Source organism: Cherax quadricarinatus, chromosome 50 (genome assembly GCF_038502225.1).
Source record: "Cherax quadricarinatus isolate ZL_2023a chromosome 50, ASM3850222v1, whole genome shotgun sequence".
NCBI classification, from domain to species: domain Eukaryota; kingdom Metazoa; phylum Arthropoda; class Malacostraca; order Decapoda; family Parastacidae; genus Cherax; species Cherax quadricarinatus.
The window spans coordinates 19,879,628-19,891,761 of record NC_091341.1 but is presented as its reverse complement, the minus strand read 5'-3'; the positions used below and the strand labels follow the sequence as shown (position 1 = coordinate 19,891,761).

Below are 12,134 nucleotides of genomic sequence, written 5' to 3'. Positions count from 1 at the left end.
GGGCGCCTGGCAAACCTGAGAATCAACGAGGCTGTTACTGCTGGCAGCACTTAGTCCAACGTACGAACCACAGCCCGGCTGATATGGCACTGACTTTAGGTATCTGTCCAGCTCCCTCTTGAAGACAACCAGGAGAGTAAACATGATGGCGACCAGCAAAGAGACGGGGCCAGGAGCTTAAACTCGACCCCAAGAACAACATATAGGTGAATACACACACCATCAAATCATAAGTATCACGCTGAGAAAAGCGCCGAATTCTCATCAGTATAAGTAACGCAGCACCGCAGTAGCATACTACGACCATTGACAGGGAAGGACGGGGACGTAAATGAAGGTGTGTGTGTGTGTGTGTGTGTGTGTGTGTGTGTGTGTGTGTGTGTGTGTGTGTGTGTGTGTGTGTGTGTGTGTGTGTGTGTGTGTGTACTCACCTAGTTGTACTCATCTAGTTGAGGTTGCGGGGGTCGAGTCCGAGCTCCTTGCCCCGCCTCTTCACTGATCGCTACTAGGTCACTCTCCCTGAGCCGTGAGCTTTATCATACCTCTGCTTAAAGCTATGTATGGATCCTGCCTCCACTACATCGCTTCCCAAACTATTCCACTTACTGACTACTCTGTGGCTGAAGAAATACTTCCTAACATCCCTGTGATTCATCTGTGTCTTCAGCTTCCAACTGTGTCCCCTTGTTTCTGTGCCCAATCTCTGGAACATCCTGTCTTTGTCCACCTTGTCAATTCCTCTCAGTATTTTGTATGTCGTTATCATGTCCCCCCTATCTCTCCTGTCCTCCAGTGTCGTCAGGTTGATTTCCCTTAACCTCTCCTCGTAGGACATACCCCTTAGCTCTGGGACTAGTCTTGTTGCAAACCGTTGCACTTTCTCTAGTTTCTTTACGTGCTTGGCTAGGTGTGGGTTCCAAACTGGTGCCGCATACTCCAATATAGGCCTAACGTACACGGTGTACAGGGTCATGAATGATTCCTTATTAAGATGTCGGAATGCTGTTCTGAGGTTTGCTAGGCGCCCATATGCTGCAGCAGTTATTTGGTTGATGTGCGCTTCAGGAGATGTGCCTGGTGTTATACTCACCCCAAGATCTTTTTCCTTGAGTGAGGTTTGTAGTCTCTGGCCCCCTAGACTGTACTCCGTCTGCGGTCTTCTTTGCCCTTCCCCAATCTTCATGACTTTGCACTTGGTGGGATTGAACTCCAGGAGCCAATTGCTGGACCAGGTTTGCAGTCTGTCCAGATCCCTTTGGAGTTCTGCCTGGTCTTCGATCGAATGAATTCTTCTGAACTTCACGTCATCTGCAAACAGGGACACCTCAGAGTCTATTCCTTCCGTCATGTCGTTCACAAATACCAGAAACAGCACTGGTCCTAGGACTGACCCCTGTGGGACCCCGCTGGTCACAGGTGCCCACTCTGATACCTCGCCACGTACCATGACTCGCTGCTGTCTTCCTGACAAGTATTCCCTGATCCATTGTAGTGCCTTCCCTGTTATCTCTGCTTGGTCCTCCAGTTTTTGCCCCTCTCTCTTGTGTGGAACTGTGTCAAACGCCTTCTTGCAGTCCAAGAAAATGCAATCCACCCACCCCTCTCTCTCTTGTCTTACTGCTGTCACCATGTCATAGAACTCCAGTAGGTTTGTGACACAGGATTTCCCGTCCCTGAAACCATGTTGGCTGCTGTTGATGAGATCGTTCCTTTCTAGGTGTTCCACCACTCTTCTCCTGATAATCTTCTCCATGATTTTGCATACTATACATGTCAGTGACACTGGTCTGTAGTTTAATGCTTCATGTCTGTCTCCTTTTTTAAAGATTGGGACTACATTTGCTGTCTTCCATGCCTCAGGCAATCTCCCTGTTACAAGAGGTGTGTGTGTGTGTGTGTGTGTGTGTGTGTGTGTGTGTGTGTGTGTGTGTGTGTGTGTAATCCTTAACCTGTAAATAACTTGTCAATAAAGCTAGTGATCCTTAACTAACCTTGTCAAACCCTGTGTAAAAGAGAGAGAGGGAGAGAGAGAGAGAGAGAGAGAGAGAGAGAGAGAGAGAGAGAGAGAGAGAGAGAGAGAGAGAGAGAGAGAGAGAGAGAGAGAGAGAGAGAGAGAGAGAGAGTGTGTGTGTGTGAAGGGGAAAACAAGAGGAGAGACCCAGAAGACCTGCTGGACCTTCACCTACCATTTCACAAGAACAGGTGGCCCAGTAAAGGTACAGAGTAGCTACAAGAGGTGCCACAGTAGACCGGGACACAAAGTATCCACGACTCTATAACAACCTACCTTCATATATAAGAGTAGACTGTTTAGCTACAGATGTTCTTGATCCAACAGGCTGTGGTGGCAGGCCGACAGGTGTTCACTTAGCAAGCGAAGCAGGTGGGAAGACAGTGATCTAAGTAGTGGTTGTGTACTGGCCAATCCACCACTACGCCAACCACTTACTCCACTGATGATAACCTTAGGTTCTCTTGAGGTAAAGTTGGCCACTACTACTACGTACGTACGTGCGTTTTAATTTTGAAAACGGAAGAGAAAGTGTAGGTTGCTTCCTGGGGGTAAGTGACACTTGGCGGCGGCGGCGGCGGCGGCGGCAGCGGCAGCGGCAGCAGCAGCAGCAGCAGCAGCAGCAAAAGCAGCAGCAGCAGCAGCAGCAGCAGCAGCAGCAAAAGCAGCAGCAGCAAAAGCAGCAGCAGCAAAAGCAGCAGCAGCAAAAGCAGCAGCAGCAAAAGCAGCAGCAGCAAAAGCAGCAGCAGCAAAAGCAGCAGCAGCAAAAGCAGCAGCAGCAGCAGCAGCAGCAGCAGCCGCCGCAGCAGCAGCAGCCGCCGCAGCAGCCGCAGCAGCAGCAGCCGCAGCAGCAGCAGCAGCAGCAGCCGCAGCAGCAGCAGCCGCAGCAGCAGCAGCCGCAGCAGCAGCAGCAGCAGCAGCAGCCGCAGCAGCAGCAACAGCCGCAGCAGCAGCAGCCGCAGCAGCAGCAGCAGCAGCAGCAGCAGCCGCAGCCGCCGCAGCCGCCGCCGCAGCCGCCGCCGCAGCCGCCGCCTTCAAGCCACAACTGACATAACACTTATGAAATTCCCCCCATTTATACGTATGCTGAAAGTGACAAACATTAAGCACATGTAAGTACAACTCTGGGAGGAGTGGTGTGTGTACGTTCCTGGGAAGAGCTGGGTAGTGGTGAGGCTGGGAACCACTAATAAACCCTATTGCCAGAAAGAACGGAGAGGAGCACAATGCTTTAATATAACAGCCAGGTACCAAGTGATTATGGTAGGTATGACACATAGGCAACAGTTAGGCAACTTTATTCCGAAACGTTTCGCCTACACAGTAGGCTTCTTCAGTCGAATACAGAAAGTAGGCAGGAACAGTAGAGATGTGAAGACGATGTAATCAGTCCATCACCCTTGAAGTCGTAGAATTTGTGGTTGTCAGTCCCTCAGCCTGGAGAAGTTCAGTTCCATAGTCAGGAACTATCTGAAGATCAAGCGACAGTGCGGAGACTTAAATACTGTCGGAAGGAGAGGTGCAGAGTAGTAGTAGTAGTAGTAGTAGTAGTAGTAGTAGTAGTAGTAGTAGTAGTGAGAGTGTAGCCACTGAGAGGTCATGTCCCCCTCAGATCGGTATTGTATACCATTTTGATGTTCAAGTGATTATATATATGTCGTGCCGAATAGGTATTATTATTATAATAAAAAAAGAAGCGCTAAGCCACAAGGGCTATACAGCGCCGAATAGGTAAAACCTGCGATTTTGGCTCTTGCCGAACAAGGCAAGCGAGAATTTGTGTATGAAATAATTTCGCAAAAATCATTCTGAACCTAACGAAAAAAATATATTTCACTGTGTTTCTTTATTATTAAATTATTGTAAACTTATCTAAAATACATTTAGTTGGATTAGGCTAAATTAAACTGAGCTTGTTGTAATATGGTTGGGTAAGTTTTCTAAGGTTCTAAGGTTTTACATTAACATGTATGAAAAAATATATCTTTAAATGTATAAGAGAATATTTTAGAAAAAAATTTAATTTTAAACGAGTTCTTGTTAATTGACCAGTTTTACCTATACGGCACGACATTATATATATGCTTTCCTTATCACTAATCTTTGCACCTAAACACTGTGTAATATAACCGTTGCTATTTTAAAAGTTCTTTCTCATTACTCGGCCTGTACTTGGTTTTCCTTTTACCTGTTTGATGAAGCAGACTGTTACAGCCTGCGATCAGCAGACCTACATAGCCATCAAAATTGGACTACTCCAGCACTTTCTGTATCACAAACTTGCCCAGTTTCTACTTGAAAACTTTTACATTTATTGTGGATATATTTCTTACATGTGTTGGTAGGAGGTTGAAGAGTCTCTGATCACGAATGTTGACAGTGTTCAAACTGTGTCTATGGTATCTCGCCTCCTCCTTTTGGGTGGGGGTTTTTCTATATTTATTTATTCTTTATTTTACATTTATTGGTTCTCTACGATACAGTAAAAGATTTCGGTACATTTTGTAGCTCTCGATATTTCCTCTGCCTTGAAATTATCTGTGAGCACAAAACAATGCCCCAGACGTGAGAGTGTAATTGTTTTAATAAGGGTGTATAAGTGCTTTAATAAGTAACATTAATACAACGGCACCTATTGTTTTGAAAGTTCTCAGAATACAACCTGACGTGTTCCTGGCCTTGGTTACAGTTTTTCACTTTTTTAAATGACTGGTAGTTTCATATTCTTATCTCTAGGCCATTTACCAATTCCCTCCCTGACTTAATTTGGTGTCCTGTGCTCGTTACAAATTCTTTCTTTCCCTATTTAAGCTGCAGTTTGTCACAGCTGAACGTCGTTCTGCTTTCCAATGTAAGACTTTGCTGTTATCCGGTACATTTTCAGCATGTACTACTGAAACAATTGCCACGGCAGGCTTTCTTGTTCACAAATTACATCTTGCTAGGCTTTCTTGTTCACAAATTACATCTTGCTAGGCTTTCTTGTTCACAAATTACATCTTGCCAGGCTTTCTTCACAAATTACATCTTGCTAGGCTTTCTTGTCCACAAATTACATCTTGCTAGGCTTTCTTGTCCACAAATTACATCTTGCTAGGCTTTCGTGTCCACAAATTACATCTTGCTAAGCTTTCGTGTCCACAAATTACATCTTGCTAGGCTTTCTTGTCCACAAATTACATCTTGCTAGGCTTTCTTGTCCACAAATTACATCTTGCTAAGCTTTCTTGTCCACAAATTACATCTTGCCAGGCTTTCTTGTCCATAAATTACATCTTGCCAGGCTTTCTTGTCCACAAATTACATCTTGCCAGGCTTTCTTGTCCACAAATTACATCTTGCCAGGCTTTCTTGTCCATAAATTACATCTTGCCCGGCTTTCTTGTCCATAAATTACATCTTGTCCGGCTTTCTTGTCCATAAATTACAGCTTGCCAGGCTTTCTTGTCCATAAATTACATCTTGCCCGGCTTTCTTGTCCATGAATTACATCTTGCCCGGCTTTCTTGTCCATAAATTACATCTTGCCCGGCTTTCTTGTCCATAAATTACATCTTGCCCAGCTTTGTCCATAAATTACATCTTGCCAGGCTTTCTTGTCCATAAATTACATCTTGCCAGGCTTTCTTGTCCATAAATTACATCTTGCCAGGCTTTCTTGTCCATAAATTGCATCTTGCCAGGCTTTCTTGTCCATAAATTGCATCTTGCCAGGCTTTCTTGTCCATAAATTACATCTTGCCAGGCTTTCTTGTCCATAAATTGCATCTTGCCAGGCTTTCTTGTCCAGAAATTACATCTTGCCAGGCTTTCTTGTCCATAAATTACATCTTGCCAGGCTTTCTTGTCCATAAATTACACCTTGCCAGGCTTTCTTGTCCATAAATTACATCTTGCCAGGTTTTCTTGTCCATAAATTACATCTTGCCCGGCTTTCTTGTCCATAAATTACATCTTGCCTGGTTTTCTTGTCCATAAATTACATCTTGCCCGGCTTTCTTGTCCATAAATTACATCTTGCTAGGCTTTCTTGTCCACAAAGCATATTTCCCTTATCCACAAAGTATACTCATCTTTCTTGTCCACAAAGTAAAAAAAATTTTGTTCATGGCACATGTGTAACTATGGGACATTTTAAGGTCATTATGAAGATAAAAACAGTGGGGGTTCTGGAAGCCTCACTGTTTTTATTTTCATAATGACCATAAAATGTCCCATAGTTACACGTGTCATGAAAATTTTTTTTATACTTTGTGGACAAGAAAGATGAGTATACTTTGTGGATAAGGAAGATATACTTTGTGAATAAGAAAGCCTAGCAAGATGTAATTTATGGACAAGAAAGCTTAGCAAGATGCAATTTATGAACAAGAAAGCTTAGCAAGATGTAATTTGTGAACAGAAAGCCTGCCGTGGCAATTGTTTCAGTAGTGTCTTGGTGCAGTGTAAGTAAACAGTGACGGTTCTAAGACCGTATCTTGGTGAAGTGAGCTTTTTTCCTTTACTAAAACTAGATTTTTTTACTACCACTCTTCGTCTACCTACCTGGAGTCTACGTGGAGGGTATTCCGGGATCAACGCCCCCGCGGCCCGGTCCATGACCAGGCCTCCCGGTGTATCAGGGCTTGATCAACGAGGTCGTGGTTTATCCAATGAAATTTCGTTTATACATTTTCTGGGTTTATCTGTCAATTTCAAGACTACATAAAAATAGTAAGTTACAATACCTTGACCGGAGCAAATCACTAATAACCTGTACCTAGGACTGATTACCTCATCTTTTGAATGTAATTCTTCACGAAACATCTACAAATAAAAACACCCATATGTTGCACATGTGTAATTCTTTATCTTGTCGGTATTGCATACCATTTATGTAAACAATGGTACATGTTACACTGAAGCTTCGACTGTAGCAGCTGTGGTGGGCGTCCAGAGGAAGCTGTCTTGCGGGTGCTCCCTCTCCTACTGTAGCAACACAATACGGATTTTATCAAATTTTACTAGATTATCCAGAGGGTTAATACGAGAACTCAAGAAAGCCACTTAAAGCAGGTTATTTCCACTAGGAGTCTTTTGCTCATCTCCCCAGGATGTGACCCACGACCGTCACCCATCACCCAGGCAATTATTTACCGTTAGCTTAACAGGGGCAACAGGCAAACGGAAACATTCACATCTCACCACACGCCCCAGAATGGAGCCCGGCTCCTTAGGCTGTGAGCCTAAGGAGCTGCCACAAACCATCTAAAGTCTAAACACTTCCGAGCAGCAGTGGAACAGTATCTACATGAATAGTATAAAATACCGACAAGATGAAAATTAGACACGTGTGCAACACTTAGGTATTTTTATTGTAAACGTTTCGCCATCCAGTGGCTTTATCAATACAAATTCAATGACATAACTGGAAGATATTAGAACTATGTACAATTGCACTGTCCTCCAATTATGCCCTTGAATTTGTACTGACAAAGCCACTGGATGGTGCAACGTCTACAATAAAGATACCCAGATGTTGCACATGTGTCTAATTTTCATCAGTGGAACAGTACTCAATCTTTTTGTCAAAAAATAGTCAAGTGTTAAGACTGGAGCCACCCTGGCCTGTCAAAAACACACACACAGGTGCCTGAACTTGATTTTACCACAATAAAACCCTTACATGGCACATGCAAATTTTATTTTTTGTACAAATTAGTGGGGTGACTAACATGTGAGTTACTATTAGTGGTCAGGCAGGTGGCGCTGGCATGGTCTTCCTGCTACTAAGTCATCTTCAAGTTTGGGTAGCAGTAAACTTGGTCACTGGTCTTGTTAGCAACATGTAAGAGCCTCGGTGTGTGAATGCTTTGTCATCACTATTGCCAGCATAACTTTTCAATGACTCATACAAGTTTACGGTTTATATGTGCAGGTTTGACTGGGCAAAACCAGGAAACGTTCATATCTGCAGGTGTGTTGTGACAGGTGGTAGAAGACTAATATATGGTGACGAGAGGCATGCTCAAACGACTGCTCTAAAACAATTTAAATGCAGACGAGTGTGGCTGGTCGTGATGGTCTCGTGTGGTCTCTCTGACTTGCCGCTGCTAGTCTACCTGGAGTGTATTCTGGGGGTCAATGCCCCCGCGGTCAGGTCCACGACCAGGCCTCTTGGTGGATCAGGGCCTGATCAACCAGGCTGTTACTGCTGGCCGCACGTAGTCCAACGTATGAACCACAGCCCGGCTGATCCGGCGCCGACTTTAATTATCTGTCCAGCTCCCTTTTGAAGGCAGCCAGGGGCCTATTGGTAATTTCCCTTATACTTGGTGGGAGGCTGTTGAACAGTCTAGGACCCCAGATACTTATGGTGTTTTCTCTTAGTGTACCACTGGCGCCCCTACTTTTAATTGGAAGTATTTTGCACCGCCTTCACAGTCTTTTACTTTCGTAGAGAGTGATTTGTGTGTTAAGATTCGGGATCATTCCTTCTAGGATTTTCCAAATGTAGATTATGATACATCTCTCTCGCCTGCGTTCCAGCGAGTACAAGTCAAGTGCTTCCAAGAGTTCCCAGTAGTTGAGGTGCTTGATAGAACTTATACGTGCAGTAAAGGATCTCTGTACAATTTCTAGATCTGCAATTTCACCTGCTTTGAACGGAGATGTTAATGTACTCATTATCCATCCTATCATTTTCTTTGCAGTTGTGATCGTGGCAATGTTGTGATCTTTGAAAGCGAGATCCTCAGACATTACCACTCCCAGGTCCCTCATTATTTTTCCGCTCTACTGTATGATAAGAGTTTGTAGTATACTCGGTTCTAGTTATTATCTCCTCCAGCTTACCATAACGGAGTAGCTGGAATTTTTCATTGAACATCATATTGTTTTTCCGTTGCCCATTGGAAAACTTGGTGGTTAACCGTGTCCTCAATAGATGGCAGTCTCATGCAGATCCTAGTATCGTCTGCAAAAGATAACATTGTGACGTGGATTACATCTGTCTGATATGAGGATGAGGAACAGGACGGGGGCGAGTAATGTGTCTTGTGGAACAGAGCTCTTCACTATGGCAGCTTCCGATTTAATTCTGTTGACAATTACTCTGTTCGATTGGTTAGAAAGTTGAAGATCCATCTCCCCACTTTCCCAGTTATTCCTTTAGCACGTATTTTGTGCGCTATTACGCCATGATCGCACTTGTCAAACGCTTTGCAAAGTCTGTGTATATTACATCTGAATTCTAGTTTTCTTCCAGTGCATATCATAATGATCCAGTAGTTGCGAGAGGCAGGGGCGACCTGCTCTGAACCCATGTTGCCCTGGATTGCGCAGTTTTTGGGAATCAAAGTGCTTTGCAGTCGTGCTTCTTAGCACTCTTTCAAAGACTTTTATGATGTGGAATGTTGGAGCCATCGGTCTGTAGTTCTTAGCTAATGCTTTGCTGCCACCTTTATGGAGTGCAGCTATATCTTTTGTTTTTAGTGATTGTGGTATTTCACCCATGTCTAAACTCCTCCTCCATAGTATACTTAGGGCACGCGAAAGGGGTTTCTTGCAGTTCTTAACGAACACAAGAAACCCCTTTCGCGTGGTGGACGAGAGATGAAAGAACGACCCATATATATATATATATATATATATATATATATATATATATATATATATATATATATATATATATATATATATAATATATATATATATACCTGGAGTTTACCTGGAGAGAGTTCCGGGGGTCAACGCCCCCGCGGCCCAGTCTGTGACCAGGCCTCCAGGGGGATGACCAGGGGATGGCCCCATGGCAGGGGTGATGAGGATGAGAGGTTTGTGTGGGGATTGGGAGGAAGGGGAGGAATATAAAAATCAAGGGAGAGAGAGAAGTGGTACGGAAGAGTTAAGGGAAGGAGAAAGTGTGGAGGAGAATCAAGGGAAGAGAACAAGTAATACATAAATATCAAGGGGGGAAAATGAAGGTAGGAGAGTTGGGAGAGGCCGGGTTTCCCCACGTGGTGCCTGCTTTAAACACTGCTATTCAGGGTACACAACTCGGCTGGCAGGTTGGTGTACCCTGCTGGGGAGGGATGCTCACTACTCTGGGAGGGGAGGGAGAAGGATGGCGTAGCACAACATAGCAGGGGGTCTCTCCCTCCCATACCAGTCTTAGGCAGGCTGAGATAGTCATTACAGAGCACAAACATGCATCTTGCCTGTAGATCACCTATAACTGATTTCGGGGGTCACTGCCCCCGAGGCCCGGCCCCAAACCAGGCGTTCCGGGCGCTGGCCTGATCGACCAGGTTGTTGGTAACAATTGTACGCAGACCAACGCATCCACCACATCCCAACTGATCAGGAATAGCCGTGAACTTAAAGACAGCCAGGGGTATTTGTTAATTTCCTCTCATGCGTGAAGGGAGCGTGAAGAGTCTTGGTCCCCTTGCATTTACAGACTTTTCTAATAGTGTACTCATCATGCCCTGCCTGTATTAGCTGAAGTGTTTAGCAAATGTTAACTTTCAAAATGCTTTCATAAGGTTGTTCCCCTGGATCCTCAGTGCCTCTTATCTTACAGTTTATCTCCGACAAGTCACAGTCAGAAAGCAATCAAAGCTATTCACTCTATACTTTTCATGAGTTTTGAGAATTTTCTACTCCCAAAGCCTGGCCTCGGGAAGGCTCGTCTACGGCGTGCCTGGTCAACCAGGCTGTTGCTGCTGGCCGATATATCCATACAACCTGGTTTATCTGGCATGTGGTGAATATACTTATCCAGATTCCTGTCCAGCTTTTCTGATATCTTCTGGTAAGATGCTGAATAGTCTAGCATCACAGATGTTGATATAATGTTCTCTTATTGTGTCCACGATATTACTGTTTTCATTGGATTTATTTTGCACTTCCTCCCTCCTCCTCTCACTCCAGTATGTTTGTTACCTTTACCTCAGATGAGTTTCGAGAGTCTCTCTACTCTCAGTGGGTTCTTTATGATAAATGGAGGCTTTAAAGAATTCACAACTGCTCTACCTGGGTTTATTGATAAGAATTGTTGTGCAGTCTACCCGCACGTCCTGCCTCACTGATGTCTATGTTGTAACTGCGTTATGCCAGCGAGCAGTGACGGGATATCAACTCCACAGGCTAAGTTGCTGACCTAAGGGTGACAAACTCAACCTTCACATTCCTAAGATATGACACTAGGTAACTGTCTCTTAATATACCAGTGACATGACATACCACTGAAAGCTGGCAACATGCTAGGTCGAACAATACCTACAGTATGAACGGAATGACAGATTCGACACAGACGGATATCAAGCAATGATTCTATACAATACAAAAGAATGTTGTACGACATAAAAACATATATACCATATTCGTAAATCATATTGAAAGCATAAACCAACTTGTCGGTATTTATTACCAAGGTTTATACCAGAGCAACTCTTAAACAAGAAAAATCTTAACTAAATAACAAGGACACACACAAATTAACTAAATGTATGAACTGGCACAATTTTTATACATTATGGCAAAAATAATTTGAGGTGATACAGTTCAACAAAGAATACCAAGTCTAGGAAAACCCAAATATGGAAAAGCAATGACTAAAATAAGTGTTTAGCTACACAAAGTATTCACACTTAACTCCATCACCTGTCGTGACCGCACAGAGTAACGACAGTCAAAACGTTTGTATGTCAGGTGGTTAGTCAAGCACCAGCTCTCCAGTCTGGGTGTCATAATTCTTATGAATATTGTCACAAAACTTCATATCACCAAATGGTCTACCTGGAGGGTGTTCCGGGAGGGGGTCAACGCCCCCGCGGCCCAGTCCTTGACCAGGCTTCCCGGTGGATCAGGGCCTGATCAACCAGGCTGTTACTGCTGGCCGCACGTAGTTCAGCATATGAATCACAGCCCGGCTGATCAGGTACTGACTTTAGGTATCTATCAAGCTCCGTCTTGAAGGCAGCCAGGGGTCTATTGGCAATTTCCCTTATGCCTGGTGGTCATACTGACCACTGTTTATTTCTCCAAATTTGTACCTATCACCACTTATATGGTAATAAGAACATAAGAAAGAAGGAACACTGCAACAGGCTTACTGGCCTATGCGAGGCAGGTCCAATTC

General features: G+C 44.1%; 1 protein-coding gene across 9 annotated transcripts in view; it reads right to left on the bottom strand.

The window, feature by feature from the left end:
• The window catches only part of pnut (septin 7-like protein pnut), a 294,459-nt gene that overhangs the window by 143,391 nt on the left and 138,934 nt on the right, over positions 1–12,134 (bottom strand). The window contains exon 1 of one of the 9 annotated variants that reach the window (XM_070095479.1): positions 2,288–2,308. The exons of the other annotated variants lie outside the window; for them this stretch is intronic. Within the exon in view, the coding sequence (XP_069951580.1) occupies positions 2,288–2,293 (6 nt within the window). The 5' untranslated portion in view covers positions 2,294–2,308. Of the gene's footprint in view, positions 1–2,287; positions 2,309–12,134 lie in introns of those variants that run through there. 9 annotated transcript variants of the gene reach the window in all.